Raw genomic sequence first — 23,053 nt, 5'->3', positions numbered from 1 at the left:
AAATCGAGAGCAGTATTCTACTGGATTTAAAGCGATGTATTCACAAACCTACAGTACTTATATACAGGTACAATGTAATAGAGCCACATCACCAGAAGACTTGTTGCCTTGTTCTGAATCACAGAACATGGCACTGTGCATACCTGGAATTTTCAACTAGATTGTGATGTAAACTGGAGGTTTTACAAGTCACTGTAGACATTTTACTTATATCATGGTTTGAAATGTTCTCATCAATGCTGATTCTTTCTATCCCCAAAATATAAAAATAGCATTGCAGTTCACCTTTAAGGCAGAAGAATTTCAACCCACTAGAGAATCCACAGAATGAAAGTCACCTTAATGTCCTGAAGATTCTGGAAGCTGGATTACAAGAATTACAAATGAAAGATGACATTTCAAAGAACCTCTAGAAACAGGTATAACCCTGTTACATGCACCCTTAGTATTCACTCATTTGTCAAAGCTAAGCAACTTTGACAGCCTGCAGTTTGAGTTTATCTTTACATTCATACTTTAATTAAATGGGTTCTATAAATGACACATCTAGGTTTTGGAGGTGTAACCTAAAAAACAGCTTTACCAAAGGCATTAAGCAAAAGTAAATTTGCCACAGTATCATTCACATTTGTATTAGTGATTCATGATAAGTGCATAAAATAAATACCTTATACTACAATTAATCTGGATTCCTAATTCAGTCACAACAACTGAATACTTTATTGCATTTTTCAATTAAATAAATCTACACAGGATCCACATAAGGTAATTTATCTACTGGCCCTTGTTTATGTTGTTAGAAATGTGTTCCTCCAAATAGAGTTGTGAACATAAAATGTCTTTCTGATATAGAAGTCTCCTTAGTAAGAAAAAAAACATCTTGCAGTAAGAGCACTACAGAAAGACCCTTTTCCCCAGTTGATCTTGTGATCAGTCCTCTCAAAGACAAACTGTTTCTGAAAATATTTTAGATTTTGGCACATTGAAGACAAAGAAACAGATTCTATTGTAAAATTCCACTAAAACAATGCCACTGGTAGTTTTCATCTGTGATGAAACATGGCATAAAGACTGGTATTTGCTGAATGGAGCATTTCAGTTGTTCTTTCAAAACAAAATATAGTAGGACCAAAACCTACACTAGCAAATTACTTTTAACAATGCAATAAGGGATCACAAATGAGCTCGCTGAAAAGAGTCTGTTACTACGATATAAGCGTAATGTGTTCAAAGAAAGATCAGGTTCCATGCAAGTGTTCTGCATAGACCCTTTTAATTATTTAGAAGAACATCTACAAATGGAAAAAAAATGCTCTTTCAAAGTGTAAGTTTTGGAAAGGACTATGGATATGTCCAATCTTACACAGAATTTAACATAATTTACACATAATAGAGCTCAGTACAGTCATTAGTTTCTTTCCCTAGGCAAATGTGTTATATCAAAAGATTATCCCAATATTTCAGGGAGCCTATGAAATGCTAAACTCATAGATTCAAACAAAAAAAATGACAGGTTTCTCAGCAACTGGAAATACAGAAGCTGACACGTACAATAAATTTAGAGAAAACGGTATCGTGAAGATATTTTCTGCATGGGTAATTAAACTTAAAAAAGGTTAAACACCATCTAATATATTACGGTACAATCTTCAAAGGCCACTATAAGATTGTTCCATATCAATGATGAACTACCAATTCTAGGTTACCTGATTTTAGGCCACTAACAATCCACCCTACATAGATGTTTCATCTTTTGGAGCAGTATTCACTTGAGGGCTTCAATTTAAAACCATGTCTAATTGTATTTCTGATATTTAACCAAGGTCTCTAGAAATGGAAAAAATTGACAAAGCCAGCCACTTTAACCACTGAGTCTCTCTGTGGAAATCTAGACATCAACACAAAAACAAGCAGAATGTGTGTTTTGGTGAGGCTGAAATGCTGTTAAAATGGACTCCAAGGACTAAAGATAAGAACAAAAGAGCCAAACCCCACGGATGAACTGCGAGCATGCTGAGACGCAGTGGGAATTACTGTCTCTGACCGTAATGTCAGTTTTAGTCCTTAGATTACACTGCACCTAATTTGTGCTTATAAAGCCCCTGGGTTGTGAAAGGAGTGAAGGACAGTGTATAATATATGAAATAATTCAGTAATCTTCCAGAAAATACTACTTGTATTTTCTCTGTCCTAGAAAGAAAATAGAGACTGGAAAACAGCTACAACGATGTAAAAAATGCCTACAATAAATCAGACCTAAATGAAGGGTAAGAAAGAACATTAGTCATATTTTAGGTGCAAATGTGGCCCTTAACCTCTTCCCCTCCTTAAACCCTACAGCCCTTCAGTGACGTTTTCCCTTAAACTCCTTAATCTTGCATTATAATGAAAAGCAGAAAAGCATAGATAGTACTGACAGTTTTCACAGCCTTCCAAAATAAAAAAAAACATTATTAATAATAATACGGGCAATGCTATAAAGATTAAGGTTTTAAAAATCAACTTTTCAGCCTGTGGGATTCCAACATAAGAGTTTATTTTTGACCTTCACTTGATTGACAGGCAGACAAAAAAAGGGGGGAGGGGGGACTCTGGCCTTGCTCTGACCACCTACAAACCCCCCCTTAATCTCTAAATGGTCCAAAAATATTTACATCAAAGAAGCTAAAGAAAAAAGCGCCTCTTTCCAATTTATTATAAGGACCATTATTGGGATACTGATGAGAAAAATTTGTTACTACACTGTAAGGACATTGGGGTTTTGATATTTTGCAATTAGCAAGGTTTTGCTTTTGTTATACACTGTATAATGCTGTTACCGTAAAAATGGCAAATAAGCAGTTGGTCATGAAAAGTGCAGATCTTTTTTTATGTACTGCACCAGGAAAATGTCTTAAAAAAACACTTGTTGCTGGATTTGAGTTTGAAATGCAACTTTTTGAAGAGGTTGTCTTTTGTGTTTTGCGGCAAAAAATTATTAAATTGGCTATATGTTTTTTTTTTTTTTACCAGCAGCCATTTCACCCTGCAACTCACATCTGGCAACCCACTGAAGCTAAGCAGGTGTGAGCCTGGCCAGTACCTGGATCAGAGACCTCCTGGGAAAAACTAAGGATGCTGTTGGAGAGGTGTTAGTGGGGTCAGCAGGGGGCTCTCACCCTGCAGTCTGTGTGGGTCCTAATGGCCCAGTATAGTGACGGGGACACTATACTGTACACAAAGGTGCTGTCCTTTAGATGAGATGTAAAACCAAGGTCCTGACTCTCTGTGGTCATTAAAAATCCCATGGCGTTTCTCAAAAAGAGTAGGGGTGTTACCCCAGTATCCTGGCCAAATTTCCCATTAGCCTTTACCAATCATGGCCTACTCATAATCCCCATCTACAAACTGGCTTCATTACTCTGCTCTCCTCCCCACTGATAGCTGATGTGTGGTGAGCGTTCTGGTGCACTATGGCTGCCATCACATCATCTAAGTGGATACTGCACATTGGTGGTGGTGGAGGGGATCCCCATTACCTGTAAAGCACGTTGAGTGGAGCGTCCAGAAAAGCGCTATATAAGTTAAAGGAATTATTCATTTTCACTGCTGTGAAAACAAATTGATGTTTGGATTTAGAGGATATTGGAAATCAGGTGCATGTGCAATACTTTGTGAAACAAATAAAAAAATGTTATAAAGCATTACAAAAAGCAATACAACATGCACATTTCCACGTCTGTGACATATTCATCCAACATGTCCGCAAACCACAACTTTTACCCTGATCACACAAGACTCATCTTACGCAAATTCAACTTTATGTAAAAGCTTCCCGTGGCTCCCATAACACAATTTTCAAGGTAAAGAAAGTTTGTCACACAAGTAAAGAGCAGTGTTCCAACTACCTTCCGCAGACGAACAGCGCAGAGTAAACGCAATGCGGTCACCACCAGCATCCACCAGGGGGCTTTATTTTACACTCAGTCTCACTTAGCTTTCGCACAGATGGTAATTTCTGCATATTATCTTGTGCTTTTTCATTGAAAAGTGTGAACAATCCATATTACAGTCATGGAAGCACCCAAGTGCTCTTACTATTTTTATTTACTGTGTATTCTAATTACTGAACAAAACAGTGTAGGTTAATGAAATTACCATTTGTTTTAAGTGTATGCTAAATTTGGTGTTTAATTAATTAATCTAATTAGAAGGTTTTAAAACTTTTTCATTTCTCTCTCCATATAAGCAGGATAAGTTTCCTTTCTTTCTCTAACTGATGGACTGCCCTCCTATGCCTCCTTCCTCACTCACCACCACAGCTACAGCAAAGTACAGTAAGAATGCTGCAATATCATAAATGGTACTGTAATTCTCTATGCATGTATACACAATGGTTAAGAAAGGGTCACTTCCAGTTAAGATAAGATTCGGGTAACGAAAACACCTAAAGAACTGAACTCTTAAACAGGGAACAGATGTACATAACCAATGTTTTACTAAATTATTCAAATGTAAGTTTATTAAAGAGGAAAGATCACAGTACTATGCTGTATACTGTACCAGTGCTATAAAAGAACTATGCAGGGACTGGCTAAGTAGCTCAACTCATTAATTAACCTTAAAACAAACTTTTTATATCACCACCACTGATAACCCTGACTATCTACAGGTCTAACTATTTTAAAAACTAAATGGAAAGCTCTGCCAATATCTTACATCTTACAGAACAAGTAGCTGCTTGAATAAGTCTTTATTTAAGATTCATAAATTTAGCTCTTCATTCTCATTAAAATTGCAACCAGTACCCAGAAACAGTGACGGGGACTATGGCACAGCAGGAAGGGGCATTTTTCAGAGGTTAAACTGAAGTCCTCACTAATTATGGTCTTCACCAATCCCATGGTGCTGTTCAAAACCGAAAGCAGGTGTGCCTGAAGGCTACACAGCCGAAACATTGTGGGGTTTTTTTTTGCTCTTTTCAGCATGGACTAAACCTTTACTTGCTCCTTTGCAGTGTATGCATGCTGATGCAGCTACCTACTTGAACGTATGCACGCTAAGCCTAGTATCTTGACTAAGGAAATCTCCAGCCAAGGCTTTCAAGATCTGATTTACCTGATATGGAATATCAACCATGTAATTTGACAAACTAAGTACTGCAATTACTCATTTTTCCACTTTATCTCCTGTCGTCAAGCTGCTTGCTCTGCAGTGTCTGCCAAATGCTGTCCAGGGAGCACCGCTCTTCAGAGGGAGATGAAGCACATTCGCTCCAATTTACAAGATGCTCTGGCACTTGCAGACTGAAAAGGGCCATGGAAATGCAGACTTGTATAATCATAATACTCCCACGTTATACTTATTGCATTCATGGGTAAACATCTACAGGCCAGAAGGTCAGAACCATGACATTCTTCAGATTTCACGCTCAAATGTTTTAATAAGCATTAAGAGTTATCTAAAAGCGTTAAACGGGTTTGAAAAATCGCTACAAACAAAAGAGATGGGTAAATTCAACCGTGTGCCGATGACTGTTATGGTACAACAATGCTTGAGAGGGTTTACAAAACAGTACACATCAATATATAAAAAGTGAGCAAAGTTTTACATGCTCTTCATGTTTTACATGAACAGTCTATTCAAATGCCAAACAGATTTATAGTGAAATGGCTTTCTGCTATTTACTGAAATAACTATCTATACCTCTTGCCAAGTGACAGCCATATGATTTGCCTATAGCTATGCAGCCCCCAATTCAGTCTTATGACATTCAATCTCATATATAACTGGTTGTCTTGTAACACAGATGTGCTATACCACTCAAATTGCCGAAGGAAAGCCTGTGAAAATGCTTTGATCGCGACGAACAGAATCAATGTAGGCAAGGTTATAATGAAACAGTCATTACTAAAATTACCCCATAAACAATGTACAATGTTATATTTATGAGCAAAAAATGAGCAAAAAAGTCTATGAAAAAATGTCATTGTTGTTTATCAGCTTGATCTTACACTGAAAATGAGAGAAATCTAACCTTTCAGTGAGGTATAATTATTCAAAGAAAAAAAAACTTAATAAACATTATTCTTAAAAACACATGCGTCACAATTATTGGCGCCCCTAGAAATTCCTATGAACTAAATCTAATTGACATATATTCCCTTTCATATTTTACCTTTTTAAAGCATACCTGAGTCTTAAGGAACTCTTAAGTGGTCATCCATGACTTCCTGTTTCACTGGGGTAAAAACATGAGGTAACATGCAGGCCCAGCACTCTTAGTCATCCATCAACATGGGGAAGATCAGAGAATACACAAATGAAATGAGACAGAAGGTTGTTGACCTTTATAAATCAGGCAATGGCTATAAAAAATAGCTTCATACCTGAAAATACCCATCTCCACTATTAGGGCAATAATTAAGACGTTTCAAACAACTGGAGCTGTGATAACCTGCCTGGATGAGGACGCAGGTATATTTTTCCCCCACACACAGTGAGGAAGATGGTCCGAGAGGCAAAACTTTCTCCAAGGATCATAGTTGGACAATTGCAGTAGTTGGTTGCATCCTGGGATCATCAACTCTCCCAAACTACAATTATACACCACCTCCATGCCAATAAACTATTCGGAAGGCTTGCCAGAGGAAAGCCTCTGCTGACGTCAAACCACAAAACTAAGTGCCTGGAGTTCACTAAACATCACTGGAACTTTGATTGGAACCGGGTTCTATGGTCAGATGAGACAAAAATAGAGCTTTTTGGCAACAAACAGGGTGGGTTTTGTGTACAAAGAGTCAAGGTCATGCAGAAAAGAACCTAATCCCCACTGTGAAGTATGGTGGTGATCTGTGATGTGGTGGGGCTGTTCATCTTGCAAAGGCCCTGGGAATCTTGTTAGGATACATGGCATCATGGACTCCATCAAATACCAGGATATTTTTTATCAGAATCTGGCTGCCTCTGCCAGGAGGCTAAGACTGGGTCATGGTTGGATCTTCCAGCGGGACAATAATCCAAAGCATACCTCCAAATCCACACAAAAATGTTCACTGATCACAGAATCAAGCTTTTGCAGTGGCCATCCCAGTCCCCTGACCTAAACCCCATTGAAAACCTGTGGGGTGAGCTGAAGAGCAGAGTCCACAAGCAAGGACCAAGGACTCTGAAGGATCTGGAGAGATTCTGTATGAAGGAATGGTCTCAGATTCCTTTATACTGTATGTGTTCTCCCACCTCATCCAGCATTATAAGATAAGACACAGTGCTGTTATCTGAGCAAAGGGAGGGTGCACAAAGTACAAATTGCAGGGGTGCCAATAATTGTGACATGTTTTTGAGAAAAATGTTTATTTTTTCCAAAAGGATTTTTTTTTCTTTGAATAATTTTACCTCACTGAACGGTTAGATTTCTCTCATATTCTCAGTGTAAGATCAAGCTGATAAACAACAAAGACATTATTTCATAGCCTTTTTTGCTCATCTTTACCAAGGGTGCCAATAATTCTGGAGGGCACTACATGTGAAAAATATACCCACCTTGGATTATGTATAGTTTAATAAAATCTGCAAGTGTGAAACTTTCAGCACTCCAAAATGTTTAAATGATAGTTTCATGCTTAGGTTTATACATCTAGAACAATTGCAGTTTGAGTCATCATGGCTTTCCAAGTACAAAAGTCCCAGTTAGAGCCAACACTGGGAAATTTCAGCTGTAGACATCAGCATACATTTCTTATTGTCTTAGTATTTTTAAGGAGCACTGTGATAAAACCATTTATTTTCAAACAGCAGCCCAAGATAAACAGTTGCTCAAACCTTTATTTTTAAAAAGGTAAAAAAGTAGCTCTGCCACTTCCCTTTCAATATACATCTAATGCCACATGTAACGTTACTTGAATATTCAAATAATTCCCTAGCAATACTTTATAAAAAAAAAGTTTCTTCAGTTTAGGAAAATGAAGCGATAGATTAAAACCCACATTTTACAAGCATTATCTACAGCAGTTCTCAGTCCTAGAGTACCCGTCTGTTTAATTTTGTTCCATCTGGGCCCTTAATTGCCAGTGCTAATTGCTGCCAGTTATCTTCTTGTTCAGGCTTTCTTCCTGTACTCATACTTTGGTTTCTGAAATACCACAGTACAGTGATTCTTAATCCTGGTCCTGTAAAACCCCTGTCTCTTATAATTTTACTCCAGTCAAGCTCTTAATCACGTTAAAAAAGCCTAATTTATTTCAATTTTCTTCCCCCCCCCCCCAATTTGCTTTCAGCTCTTAATAAAAGGCTGAATGTGATTTGAAATTGGTATGAACCCTATACTAATTAGCAAGTTTCACATCTTCCTCATTCAGGTGTGCTAGCAGAAATAAGCAATTGGACTTGAGCACAAGAAAAGCACTGACTCACTGTGGGAGTGTGACACAGTGTCATTCTCACCTGTGCCTGCTCATTATTAAGCAATCGCCTATTAAGACAGATGTTTTAATGTTGAGTGAGAAAGGGAAGAGAAAATTATTCATGCTGAACAGAGACTGCATAAAGTTGTGTCCTGAGGTTATTGGAAATAATGCATTTTAGGAAATTTCTGAAATTAAGGACTGAGTGCAGATAATGTCTAAAGCAGCAAACAAATCAGTTACATTAGGCACCAATTAGCACTGGTGATTAAGGGCCCTGTAATGAATAAAACCCAGCATACACAGGGGTAGTTTAGAACAAGGATTGAGAACCACTGATCTAGAGTAATAAAGAGCTTCTAAATAATTGATTGCAATACTGCAAAGAGAACGAGAAAAGTCTTTTTTTCTCTCTTTTTGGAGATTTATTATAAGACATCATATACTTGAAATCTACCATATTAGAAAGTTACAGCTGAATGTCCCTGAGGACAAAATTTAGTCCTTTGTTGTTGTAATATATATATACTGTATGAATTACAGAACTGAAACCTACAACTGTTGAAAATAAAGTCATTACTTCAATTCCACACTAACCCCAAAAGGAACATCATGCTTTATCTCAAATTAAGAGCATCTCTTACAAAGAAAGTAAAGAAATAATCATGGGTCACAGAAGAAGCGATATTATTTTGTTGTTGTTTCAGCTCAATAGCTGAAGACAACTAACCTAATAAATTATGAAGCAAAAGCCTTGGTCTAATCCATGTAAAAAGGCCAAGGGATTCTAGCACTGTTCTCACAGGACAACTCGATCTTCACACCCACAATCCTGCTGTGAAGGTCCAAAGCTTGTCAGGTTCCAAGGGAGAGACGTCACCTTCTGTCATGGGCTCAGTGCCAAATGAGGACAGTCACATACACACCAGATAGCTATTACATATTTCTATACAAAATACACAAACACCCATGGCCAAAGATTTCTAATGAAGTTGTTTAAAGGGTTGTTTTTAAACGGCAAGGAGTACTTTCTTGCTAACACAAATCATTTCCACTCCCCAAAGACAACTATATTTAATAGCTTGCCAGTATTTCCACTGTAATGATATCATAGGATTAAAAAAATATGCTGCCGACACGTAAGAAAATCTTAGCTTTATCCTGTTAGTACACCCAACATAAAGCTTGGTGTGAGATCTGAACCCCACCCCCAGACATCTATAATTCCTCTCCGACTTCATCCACAAAATCTGCTTGAAAGCATCTCTTTCGCTCATTCAAACATCTGTTTTAATAGAGCTGTTTGTTACTCTCAGCCTGGAGTGATTCTTGCTTCCACTGATGTCATTTATTTTTGGGTTGCAGCCATTTTTTGTGTCCAGCCAAAATATTATGCTGTTACAATACCTAATCCCATACATCAACAAACTTCTTGGCAGATATACATCATGCTACGCTGCCAATAATTTCAGAATGTAATATTTAGAGAACGGAGGATGAATACATTGTGAAAATGTTCTAGAAAGAAGGCGACATTTTTCAAACAAGATTAAAACAGTAATCTCCACATGCTGAACCAAAGAGCTGAAATCCATCACATTAATATTTCATGTCCTACCTTGCCAATAAAGTCAGGGTTAATGCATTTCTGCTACATTTGGGTGGTATTCATGAATAAAGCACATTTTCTGTGTAATCTAATGACCAAGGGATATATGCTAATGTATTATCTTGCTCTTCCACAGCAACTGCTTTGATTTCATTGTTTCTGATTCCGAGTTACTTGCGAAGATCAAAGGTAAACATTTCCAAGCTCATTTAGGTAACACTAATGCAGCTATATTTACCAGAGTGATGTTTTAGGGGCATAAAACAGAAAGCATGTTTGATGAATGGGCGTGCGGCACCAGGGGTGGCACAAGCTTCTATTCGGAAAGGTTTTTTTAAGCATCACACATCAGTGCGGCTGCCCTCTAATGTCTGAGCTCTTGTTTGCTAGGATTCTCTACCCTCTGAATCGGAGCACGTGGGAATTTTCATGTACCTCACGCATTAATAAATCAAAAGCACATCGCTTCAGTTTAGTAAGAAAAGCTCACCCAACAGTGAAAGACAGCCGCACAAGGTAAAGTGCAATTTGTGGCTATCTTTAAAGAATGGCTTGGAGAGTTTCCAACAATGATAGAGTGCAGCAATGCTTAATAAATTACTTTTTACTCTTCCATGGTAGAGACAATGATAAAAACCCATTATACTGCCCGTACTCATGGATGTTTCCTTCAGTGAACCTCTCCCCTAGATACGCAGTACAGTTAATCCACAAATGCAGTTTTAAGATAAGATAAAAGAGATGCATCTGTTCACAGGCCGTTATGCCTGGCTCCCAGAAATAATTTAAGAAAGAAAACCTGGGCACTATTGGCTTCTGAAGCACTTGAGTTACACCAGAACTAGAAAATTATTGTATCTTGTTTTAAATTTATTGTGTGACTTAAAAAACATATAATAACCAAAGAATGCATTAAGGACAATAGTTTTTCTGAACATGAGACACCACTACATAACAGGGCACTGAAAAGCCACAGATATTTAGTCCTCTATACATAATCATCCTGTTCTGAATTAAAGCTACAGACCACAATATTATAGCAGCATCTTCACTGTCATGCAATAGACAGTATTTTAAAATTAAGTGGGATATGTTCAGTAGCAGGCAGCATGATGACGCAGTGGTTAGCATTACTGCCTCGCAGAGCTGGAGACTGGATTCAATTTTGGACCTGGGATACTATCTGGGTAGAGTCTGTATGTTCTCCTTACATTAACAAGCCTCTAGGGAAACAGGCTCAGTCAAAGGAACATGTGCCAAAGTCCTTTTCATTTATTCCACACATCGTGTTTACCAGTGATGGTCTTATGATCTCAACACAGGATTTCTGGTTCTGTTGAGTAAAGATTTAGTTTGTGTTTGCGAATAAGTATAGGATGTGCATGTCCATTCAAATCGACTGTCGCACAGCAGAAGAGAAAATCATAGAAACATGACCAAGATTCAAAACAAAGCTTGAGGGTCATGGGCATACAATAAGGGAAACTCTTCAAAAGGGAGTCCCAGTCCACATCTATAGCCCCCAGTGTCAATCTAAAAATACCACTTTCAAATACCTTTAGTAAAAATAAGAACAAGGCAAGACAACTTCTGCTTAAGCTAAAATGGAAAAAAAACTTCAAAATGAGACTCAGAGTGCAGGTGTTCCTGGAGTCATTTATTCAAGCCTGAACTATATCACTATTCAATTGTGGTCATGATTCTACAAATTGTAACACACTGCCCGACCCTAGAGCCCTTTTACCTTTTTTTACCTTTACCTTTCTGGCTAACGCAATGCAGTCAAGTAAGGAATGCTCTTCTACTCTAGTTGGGGTTAACTCAGCTGTAAAGCACAACAGGTGGGTGTGTCAGAAGACAGGGGATTTGAGATTTTAAAGCCAAATCACGTACAATTAGGAATTACAAAACGGCTGGATATGAACATAAATTAAGAAAAACATTGGAACATAGCTCTATCATGATTTGGCCATTTTTTGGTCTTCTCAAGTCTTATTTTCCATTAAACCAGGATAGCAGCTTTGTGAATTGGATTCCTAGTCTTTTCAAAAGCACTAAATACCAAAAGGGGAGCCACCACAACCCCACCATATTGCATCAAGCGTTACCGGTTCGGCTGCAGCAGCATGGGGAATGACAACCAGAGATGACTTTACAGATTCAGTAACAGTGTTATTGGCCTTTTCATCTCTGCAGGGCGTGCTTGTCATTGAGCAAGTAAAGCTAAGAAGGCAGAGAGAGAGTAGACATCTTCTGGAAACTGAGGAGGGGAAAGTAAGAGGGGATAGTTCCCCATTTTTATAAAGTGTGGCAAAAAGGGAGAGTACTTTATAGTGAACTCCTCCAGACTTAAAACTTTACTATAATAAATCCTGTGGTTTCACCTTGAAGCTTCACCTTCAAGATCCAAAACTTAAACAGTTACATATATGCCCTTTTTGGGGAGGGGAATAAATTGCATAACAAATGCAACACACATAAAAAAGCTTTTGATCCGACACTAATGCAAATAATGTACAACTTGGAACGTCCACAATATTTCAGTTACGATTAAGATGTTTTGGAGCCAAGGTCAGCACTCTCAACGCAGCATTGAGCAGAAAATTGCAAATCGTCTGCTGTATCAGATCAAGCCTCCCTTGCTCTCTGGCTCCTACACAGAAACTCTAGTCAGGGAGCTGCTAATAAAACAGATGTGTCAACCACTTAAGTTCAACCCAGTCAGCATGATGTCAGAAAGTAGAGAGTAAGATCATTTAAATAAGCAGGAAGGGATTGAGACCACCTTAGTAAGCACAGGAGGGGACATTTAGAGGTTTTCTATACAATGTAATGCTGAACCACCTCGCCTTGCTACTCGTATATCCTGAATGCAATTTGAAGAAACAATAAGATGTTTAAACATTCCTGACATAACTGTTAGAAAGTTTAGAAAACCTTACACTTGCCATACATATTAAGATAAATACTGTACACGTCTAATCATTGCCAAACAAGACTGCATTCACAAGAACATTTCTGGGTTGAGCTCATTTTGTAACAAGGACGCACACAATTGTCATTCGCCACTGGCGTCTGCTAGGCTTTGCCATTCATGTTCCTTGGGAAAAAAACTGCCATTACACAATAAAACAAGATTTTTTCAAAAATGTGCCAAGAGGCTAAAGCAATTCGCAGTCCAACTTTTGCAAGTTTGATTATGAACTATCACATTAGTTCTTCAGTACCGGATCTGCCCAAGCTGCAACACTAAATGGTTTGAGCACTTCTGGGGTTAGGAGGGACTGTCAGGCAGGGTCTACCAGCGACACACTCAAAAGAGTCTGAAGACAGGGCTGACCCACCTAGAACTTGCCAAGCACCAGTAACCTTGCAATAACATCAGTGAAAGATGCATCACACCTGCAACTGATGATGACTCTTTTGTAAGGCACTCTAGAGTTCAGTCTGTAAAACGGCAAATGGCTTTTCAGCATCCGAGCCATGTTCATGTTGCTCACACTTTCCTCCACATTATTACAAGGATCTTAGCAGTGAGAAGGACTGATTATCACCTTATTCATTCATTCACAGCAAAAAAAACTATGTGCAAACTAAGCGACATGCAGCAAACTGTAAAAGCTACAGTAACCATAATTCATACTTACACTAGTCATACACTTGTGATAACTGACATGAGTCTACTTAACATAAACAGGGCAAATAACCATGAAAACTTGGCACTCTAAGTTCAAAGTAAATATCTGAACCATGGAGGAAACCAACTGCAGAAACCATAAAAGAATGACATTCCTAGCATGTCAGTGTGGTCAAAACAGACACAAGGTTTTTCCAATTGCTGCTCTGGACTGCATTAACCACTGCATATTACCTGTCAAAGAACGAAAAATGTTTTGAGAATCCCCAACGCAATCGTCTTTACCTGTGCAAAGAAAAAGGCAACGCAGATGTGCTGCAACGTACATTAATAGAAACCTACTACTTTAGTCAATAATCACAGTAAGTTTGTTAAATTTCATTTCTACCTGAATATTATACATCACACAAGAACCAACATCTTTAACTGCATTGTTGTGGTGAGTATTATAAGGTTTATATAAGCCCAGTCCTCTCAAATAACATTTGACTTAATGGACTTTGGCTAAGTAGCACAGTGTTAACCTGACCGTACTCTCACATAAGGATAAAAGGTTAATTTGGTCACTGAACAGATGGCCATCTCACTGCACTGTGTTCATTTATCATCATTCTGGATCCTCCAAGTCATAATCGCAAAACATCACAGTCAACCAACTTATTTCTGGCACCTCATGCTGTGCACCGTACCAACCTTAAAAACTATGTGGTTTAAGAAAAATCATTTTAAAAATACCATAATACAGATGGAGCAAATGTACATGTTACGAATTACCATGTGACATTATTGGAAGTTTGGACTTGGATAATTTTAGAAACTAAGTTCTTGTTATTTTTATGTTCAACATACAATGGGAATAAAACAAGGAGGGTCTGAATTGCTTAGGGGAAACAAAGTTACCCAATTTGAACCATACCTTACATCTTGAAAGACTTAGAGAGTATGCCATCAACACACAATTTAGTTTACCATTCTGGCCACATATAAGAATCTACCAGACTGATTGCTTAAGTACTAGCTACTAGCTAGAATGATTTTAAAGCAGCATTAAGTTATGCAGTCAGATGAATTAGAATAAGATTTCATCCCCTTTTCTCTCTACACTATATGGCTGCTTTCAATCTTTTGTAAATCCAAGCTGCCTCCAGGCTTCTGTCTAACATCTCAATGACTCTTCTCTTAAACAAGCAAGAGAAGATCCCCCTATCTGCCTTGCAATAATGTGTCCAATATAATATACTACAGACTAAAATAAAAAAAACATTAGAACAATGTGACACCTTAATACATTTTACTACATACATTAACTTTAAGTTAAACAAAATCTGAGCATTTAAAAATCTTAAGTTACATGGAGAGTACAATGAAACAAGACTTAAAAGGACTATCAAAATAATATCAAAATGAACTATCCACTTATTTATTCCTGATGAAGTGTTTTTTGCATCCCTTAACATTTTACTATCAATTCACACCAAAGCATAACAACATTGCTTAATGTAGGCATCATTATCATAATCATAAAGAATTATCATAAAGGTTAAGAATCAAAACTTAAAAAAATAAAAAATACAGCTGTGTGTTTATCAAAAGTAATTATAACCAGGTCCTTACATAATATTTATTAAAAGTAATCCAATCCATTTAAAGACAGTAATCTACAAATTATTTTCTTATTGTTAAAATATGCAGAATTTCTTGCAGGACATGAAATTTCAGGTTATTTGCACCTGGCTAGTGTTACAAGTAAATGACATGGAAGAAATAAGACCAACTTAAATTTAGACTTGCTGTACATTTCAAGTTATACTGGTTTAAATTTAAAGGCGGGATGACATCTACATATCTACTCAAGATGTAGTGCTGGCATTTTACAATGTTCAGCATTGCATAGAAAACAGCTTGGAGATGCGGTTTTGTAAATTGAGCTCCACCAATATAGACCTACTGCCATCCATAACTAACACACAGGCGATTTCAATTTTTAACAGAATACCTTGAGAATATTTTTATAATATCATAATCCCTAGACTAGACAAAATAAAAACAACAGCAGTCTAGCTTTCCCTTTGAAACACTTCACCTGCAGCCCTGGTCCAGAGGAATATGTCAGGTTTTCTAGGCATATTTCATCAATGATTAAAGATCATGTTAATCATACTTAAAAACAATAATTGGTTCACTTACATAATTATGAGTTGGGCTGGAATAAAATCCAGCAGATGGTTTTGGAAAACAAAATTGTAAGTATAGTGCAGTCCTGTACAACATTTAGACAAATCCAGTACTGAAAACACTCAATTACACATTTTTAATTATCCCACAACACCACCACCCTAGGAGCTTCTAACACACATCATCCAGTTTTTGAAACTGGTACAATAGAGCTAATTGGAGCATCCTTCAATAGATACCTGCAGTTACAGCAGATCCTTGCTAACGCACAAGCACTGAATCAGACACTGGCAAAATGATTTCACATAACCTTCATCGCAACAGTCAAATCCCATCTTCAGGGCAGCATGAACAGAAAGCCCAGATGTCTAAAATGGTTTCTTCAGGACTTATTAATAATGCTCATACAGTACACTCTGTCTAGGGTGCCAGACTGGTGCTTTTTGGAACGACTTGACTCAGGTGTAATGGCTATACACAAGTTTGGCAATTTACATACTACAGATAAATATTCATTTCAGGTAACAATCTAGTATTCCTTATTAAGGAGGCTAAATCTAGACTATATTAAATTGGTTTCAAAGCTAATGTGATTCCACATTTACTACATACCACCTTTTTTTATATTACAAGCCAATTTAAAAAAATAAGGATAGCACAGGTGCTTGATGTATTGTATACTTTTGTTTTTATGCTATTCACAATCTAATAGTGGGCTTCATACAGATCAAAGGGTACCAACTATAACTGCTTACTGCACCAACTACGATAGCAGGTATACACAATATTGGATCACGGATCCTGCAATTTGTAATAGCAATGGAAATAAAATGTTGAGCACAAAAAATTCAAAGCTTTGTAAATTTAAAATACACAGCAAAGTGAACCAGTAAAAACAACACTGCAATGTTATGTATTAAATCTCCTGTAAAAAAAACTATTTTTTAAGTGAGCTTTAAAAAATACACAAATTCAAAATCCATATTCAGAAAAGTCTAAAATGGATTTGGGCAACATGGTTCACTGTCATGAAGCTGCACATGAAAAGGCTCCATCGCCTATTGTATTCTCCCTGGTCTTCAGTAGAATAAGAATGCACTTCAGATTAAGTATTGGTCTATATTCAATACTGTGCTTAAAGTAGCCTGGAGAGCAGGGGAAAACCTTTAAATCCACTCAAAATGTCACGGGGCAAAAATTTAATTTACACAGGATAGGCCTTACATGCTGAGGTAGAGTGGCATTAGTTAGCACATGAGGCACAGAACTCTGGACAGAATGCTGCATTATTTATTTACTTAGCAAATGCCCTTAGCCAGGGAAACCTACAACTGTAGCTTAGTAGAAACTCCAGTACATAATCTTGATTAAATAAAAGCATGTATCATTTATTCAGCATCAGATAAAACAAAAACTGAGTATTTGCTTTGAGCACTAGAACAGCCCAGTAATACAGTTACCAGAAATGATTAAGTTTTGATTCGTTTTGATTAATCAGGAGACTAACTTTCTTCCTAATACAGAACAGTACAAAATCGCTCACTGCACAAACACAGTTGGTTCCAAAATGTCTGCTTGTAGGCTAAAACTCATTAATGCGACACTAAATTCCAGTTAAAATACATATAAAAGTGTCCTCATTCTTGTAACTGGCCATAAACCAGTTGAACAGAGGTACTTGTCCTATGTATTTGGCACCATAAATTCCTAAGTCTGTTACAACAAGTAGAATTCACCAACGCTTCTCTTCTTAATCAACCTGTTATGTTTATATGTATAATGAAGCAGCTACAGTGGACTCTGGAATTACTGGCACTCCTTGATAGATATGAAGAAATGTATAAAAACAGAGTTTGTAAATATACATGTTGTTTATAAAACAAATTTAGCTTTGCATACAATTTGTACAATTTATATAGTGCACATGAACAATAAATGGCATGAACTTAATCCAAATTTGTTACCAAACAAACTGTTGATCTTAAGTGAATCCTGTCAAAAACAGCATAAAACCCATAACTGTAAAAGTAAGATAGAACATCAAGCTATCTGGTGATTTTTATAGTTCATAGTGTGCACATGCAAGATAAAATTTGTGAAAAAATATAATGCATACAAATTGTGGATTCAAAACATTATTCTACACTATAATATAAAACCTTTACAACTCATCTTAAGATAGTTAAGAGAACAATTGAAAGGAGTGAAAAATATAAATGAAATACAAAGCTACATGGTTGGTGCTCATATCAGAGCGGAAAGTAAACTCGTATCGCAAAAATGTGTGTAAAGGCCTCACTCGTATTAGTGAGCAAGTATTCCTTTCATGAGGGATACATGTATTTAACTCCTTCACTTCAGCTTCACTCTACATCATCATTCTATCACTCTGCATGATGCTCATCATCGGGTATGACGACCAGATAAAGTGGTTACATTCTTCACTAAAAGGAAATGTGAACTTCAAACCTGTAAGCATATCAAATGCACAAAAGTCTCAAGTTAGACACTTAGTGTATAAATGCGGATTTTCATTTGCCTTTTTGTTGTTCCTCTTTTTTGTTTGCTTTTTACTTTTATTGGCACGTTTTGTTTTTTTCACACTTCAGATCTGCTGATTTCAAAACAAAATGTAACACCTTTTTTAACAGAAAAGGCCATCTCAAAACAATTGCATTCACTGTATTATCAGCAAATAGCATTGTTAGATCAAATGAGTGAATTCACATGTTCAGTCTCATTCTGCAAACTACAATTTAAATTTACACAGTAGAAAAATTCTTCATGTTAATATCTGTCAATGTTTTACATTTTTAGGACTGAGGAATGCAGCTGGAAATGAATAGTCAAACACTTAAAATATTTAACTTTAGCATTAAAAATAAACATTTGGCACATTTTGTCTAGTAAACAACTGCACATAACTAATGAAATACCTAAACAATGCAAATATAAAACAGTTTTAAAACACTATTAAAGTTAATAGTGCTGGCAAGTGTAGGGCAGTGTATAACTTATCTGTTCCTTATGGGTTCCTTATAAAAACAAAAACAAAACTTTTTTCTGAAAAAAAAATTAAGCAACCCACCTTTATAAAAAAAGAAAACAAGATCTGACTTCAAACAAAACTGATATCCAGTATCATTTACAATACTGTCCACAAAAATATATTCTTTAAAGTTTTATAATTGAGGTTTTTTCAAAAGAAATTAAACTAGTGACATAAAAACAAAAAACAACACTTAGAGACAGGCCTAATAAATTAAGTTGTCAGCACCTTGGGCCTTAGTTTGTGCTATTCTGTCATTTTCTTTTATTATTTTTAGAACAATTCTTCACTCATTTTCAAAAGGTAAAAATAAATACTAGGTACAGACAAATTCTAAAATCTGATTGAGGTCTCTTGTTAGTTGTCTTTAATATGTATAAAATGCACTGTTGTATGTTGTAGAATTGAAATACAGAAATAAAGTGATGTAATTACTTAAACAAATTTGTTTTTTTTAAACAAATCATAAAACCCCTTCTTATGCCATCCCTTCCTTAAAATCATGCAGATAATGTTTAGCCCAGAAGAGATGTAATTTGACTTCCAGGGCGACCCTTATAACATCAAAACAAGATAGGACCTGTGGAAGACAATACAATGCAGAGCCATAAAAACAGATGTTTATGCTGCATTTCTATACAGATTTAAGCATTCCTAGAAAATATATAGATGTTCTAAACTTTTGGTAAGGAATCTGGGGTTTTGCACTTACATATACAGTGTAACTCTCCTATACACGCTATCCTTGGGGAATTAAAAGTACCAAGTCAATGCTAGGAACTATCTTCCTGGCATTAGAAAATCAGTTTGATCACTCTACATTCAAAACTGGAATTTTCCAGACAGCAAGCAGAGCTTTGTCATTTCACATTCATCTTTATAGCACCGAACCACCAGGTCTCTCACTGTTTAAAAACGTTGTTATTTTCCAAGAAAACGAGCACTTGTGTTGTAACAACTCTCTCGCTGCCAAACTCGACAGACGTCGTATATGCCTGTTGCCAATCAAGAGAAAAATCCAACTTTGTTAAACTTTCATGAACACCGCCGCCACGTGAAAAATAAAATCACCTTACCAGACTGTTACCTGAAATAGGACTTGCTTGTTAAACTTCAATATTCCGCACCTTAAGTTTATAGGCAAAACCCTCGTCCTTTTGTATAACTTTAAATGGCAGTCTGTATTCCTGCACAGAGCAACCAAACCACCTTTAAAACATTGTGCAGCAAAACACCATTCTGATAGTGATTAAACTATCGAAGCACAAAGTGAAAGTATTAACCACTAGAAACTGAGAAAAAAGAGGCTGATGTCGTTGAATGAAATACTATCGGGTTTATCGAAAAGAAGAATCCCAAAATTCACACGTGCAGTTTCACGTCACTCGGAGTTAGACTGGGTAAAATAGGTGACATTGTAAAACAATGTATTATATATATGGAATTAATATTTTTCTAGATTTCGAGGTTTTAATATTAGAGAAAACTGTTATCAACATGGGATTCTTGCAGGAGAATAAAAACTGAAAGAACGCCTTTGCCATTCCAATCAACTGTTTCTGAAAACCATACCTTAGATACCTTAAATTTTATTGTATTTAGGTCGTTAAGAGACTAATCTCTCAACATAAACTCAGAAAATAGTTACCAGTCAAATATTTTAAATGACCAAATGTCAAACACGATAAAACGCGTTGCTGTATTCTGCACGATGTAAACTATGGCACTTTGTTCACAATGTAGCACATATACTGCAGTTCTGTGACGTAAAATGTTTACCTTGATAAGCCTTGAGATTTTAATCATTTAACCCTTGTACGTGACCTTTGTTTAAAGACATCGACCAAATTAAGTATTAAAATAAGATGTAGGAAAAACATTTTCCACATCGTACAGTAAAAAATAGCATGTTTCCTTCTTCCTATAGGTCACTTGGTTGACAATGAAAATATGAATGCAAGAGAAAAATACATCGTTTGAAATATTTTTAGGCTGGTTTTACCTTTTCTCGGTGTTAAACTTTTAAAAACGTTTTACAATAATGTGCTTCTTGTCATGTTTCACCGAGTGTCTTAATCGCGCGTCTGTAATTATCAAATAATAAAGAAAGCAATCACTTTTTAACCAGTCTCTTAAATGTCAATTTGTGCCACACTTCACCGAAAAAGGGTTACCGTCCGTCGAGGCTCAAACATATGTAAATGGTGCATATTCATTAAACCCATCAAGGCCAAAGGTTGCAAATATACTCCAGTATCATCTTGTTAATTTCAAGCTTATAATGAAAGCTTTCACGCCTTTCTCCCCCAATTTGCAGTTCTTTCGAGGTACAAGACTCCTGCAGGCGGCGCACAAAATATTATTTCAATTATACTACCTTCTTTTCTTTTTCAAGCTTTTCCACTCAAACGATAAGGCTGAGCGAAATTGTTAGGATATGACGAAATCTAAGAGGGGTGCTCTCAAGGGGAGATTTGAGGACTTATCCAGTCTCACGATTTGCCCATAGAGACAGCAAAAACGCAACAAAAGGAATGTTTGGAGCTCAGGCTGTGTGGATTCATTCACCTGAACAAGATTAAAAAATACGCATGCACTCATTCCCACATCGCACAGCAACCCTTACAGTAAAGTGTTACCAGATCAAAGTAGCCAAAAATGCAGTAGCTTTATCACGACAGAACTAATTGAATCGTAAAAGTGCAATAAGATGGATACAAAAGAACAATGCCTCTAAACAGGCTACAGGACCCTTGTTCCCCCCAAACCATCTAAACGACTAAGCCAGCGGACAGAAAGGACACTCATTTGGGTTATTTAATACTTACTTGAATCTGCCCTGGCAATGCTGACACTGGTCTCCTACCCATCCTTGGTCACAGATGCACGTCCCATTGAAACACCTTCCAGAATAGCAATTTTTGTCACAGGATTTTGAGAAGGCGGCTTCGGTATAAAGCACCAGGTAAAAAAGAATATAAACCACTAAGTATTTGTTGATGTGCCTCAATCCAGAAATTGGGTAGTTTTGCCATTTGAAAAGAAACAGTCCTCTTCTAAAGATGTTTTCATCACCCATTTTATTATTCGAGCTGGAAAAGAATAGATTACTACTGTGTTTTGGGGATTCTCAGCTGTTTTCAGAAGGACTAAGACTCCTACAATATTGCGATGTCGCTTTTTAACCTAATGAGACAACTGAATAACGCTTTCTTTCTCTGGAAAAGGAAAATCGCATTCTCTTTACACAAAGTAGAAGGAGAGGGAGAAACGGAAAGCGAAATATTAGTCTTCTTCCAATTTTATATTCGTCCTGGGACAAAAAAAACACAAATTCAAAGGAATTACACTTCGTTATCCAACGCGGTCAGAACTTCAGTATAAAATGATCCAGTACAGAACACTCGCCAACATTTTACAAAAGGAATAAACTGCCGATATTTTTTACAGTATTTTTAGAGCATAATAAAGAAAAATATATTCTTAATCCAATTTCTTATAATAGCTGTTTCTATTCTATAAAGCTCTGATGAGCAGCCATTTTAAAGCGCAAATATTTAATCAATGAATTCTTTTTAACAATTAAAAGCGCGTGTGGCTTTGCTAGCCCTGAATACCGCAACGCTTAACCCTTTCCCTCGCCAAAACCGAAGGAACAAAAGGTTAAAATTTCCCTTTCGCGATTTTAGCTTTGAAATCCCTGGATGGTTGGAGCAGCAGTCAATAACATGGATGTAGCTGGTGTTGTTCGCAGCACTGAAGGATGCAGCAACCTAGAGAATTTACTCGGTTTGCTCACATTTCGAAGCGCATTTTCACCATGCCCCGACTCTGTATCTTAACAGAGAATTCAGTACATGTGATTTTTGTAAAGTTTCCCGTTTAATCCATTCTGAAAAGTACAAAGCACATCCGCAAGCTTTGGAACATTTAACTCCCTCCACTCTTCAGCGTTTATGTTGCTGTTCTTGGTTCAGAAAAACTCCAGTACAAAGAGCTGAGCATGTGCAGAGCGGAATCCTTAATTTAAAGGGCCAGTAACAAATATACATACATGGGTATTTTCCCACTTGTGCACAAAATCATGCTTCACCGTCTCTTTAGATCACGATTTTCGTGTTTTCTTTATCTAATGATGATGATAATACAGTAACAAACACGGAGAACGAAGAATAAACTCACCCAAATAATGTAGAACGTAC

At 36.8% G+C, this 23,053-nt stretch overlaps 1 protein-coding gene across 3 annotated transcripts in view; it reads right to left on the bottom strand.

The window, feature by feature from the left end:
- LOC148835071 (attractin-like protein 1) overlaps window positions 1-22,842 on the bottom strand; it is a 416,291-nt gene extending 393,449 nt beyond the window's left edge. For all 3 annotated transcript variants that reach the window (XM_088917388.1, XM_088917389.1, XM_088917390.1), the window contains exon 1: window positions 21,680-22,842. In XM_088917388.1, the coding sequence (XP_088773514.1) occupies window positions 21,680-21,930 (251 nt within the window). In that variant the 5' untranslated portion in view covers window positions 21,931-22,842. The remainder of the gene's footprint in view (window positions 1-21,679) is intronic.
- Window positions 22,843-23,053: the final 211 nt, after the last annotated feature.

Source organism: Atractosteus spatula, chromosome 5, assembly GCF_055471065.1.
Source record: "Atractosteus spatula isolate fAtrSpa1 chromosome 5, fAtrSpa1.hap1, whole genome shotgun sequence".
Lineage (NCBI taxonomy): Eukaryota > Metazoa > Chordata > Actinopteri > Semionotiformes > Lepisosteidae > Atractosteus > Atractosteus spatula.
The sequence above is the reverse complement of the archived record's forward strand: the minus strand, read 5'-3'. Positions and strand labels throughout refer to the sequence as shown.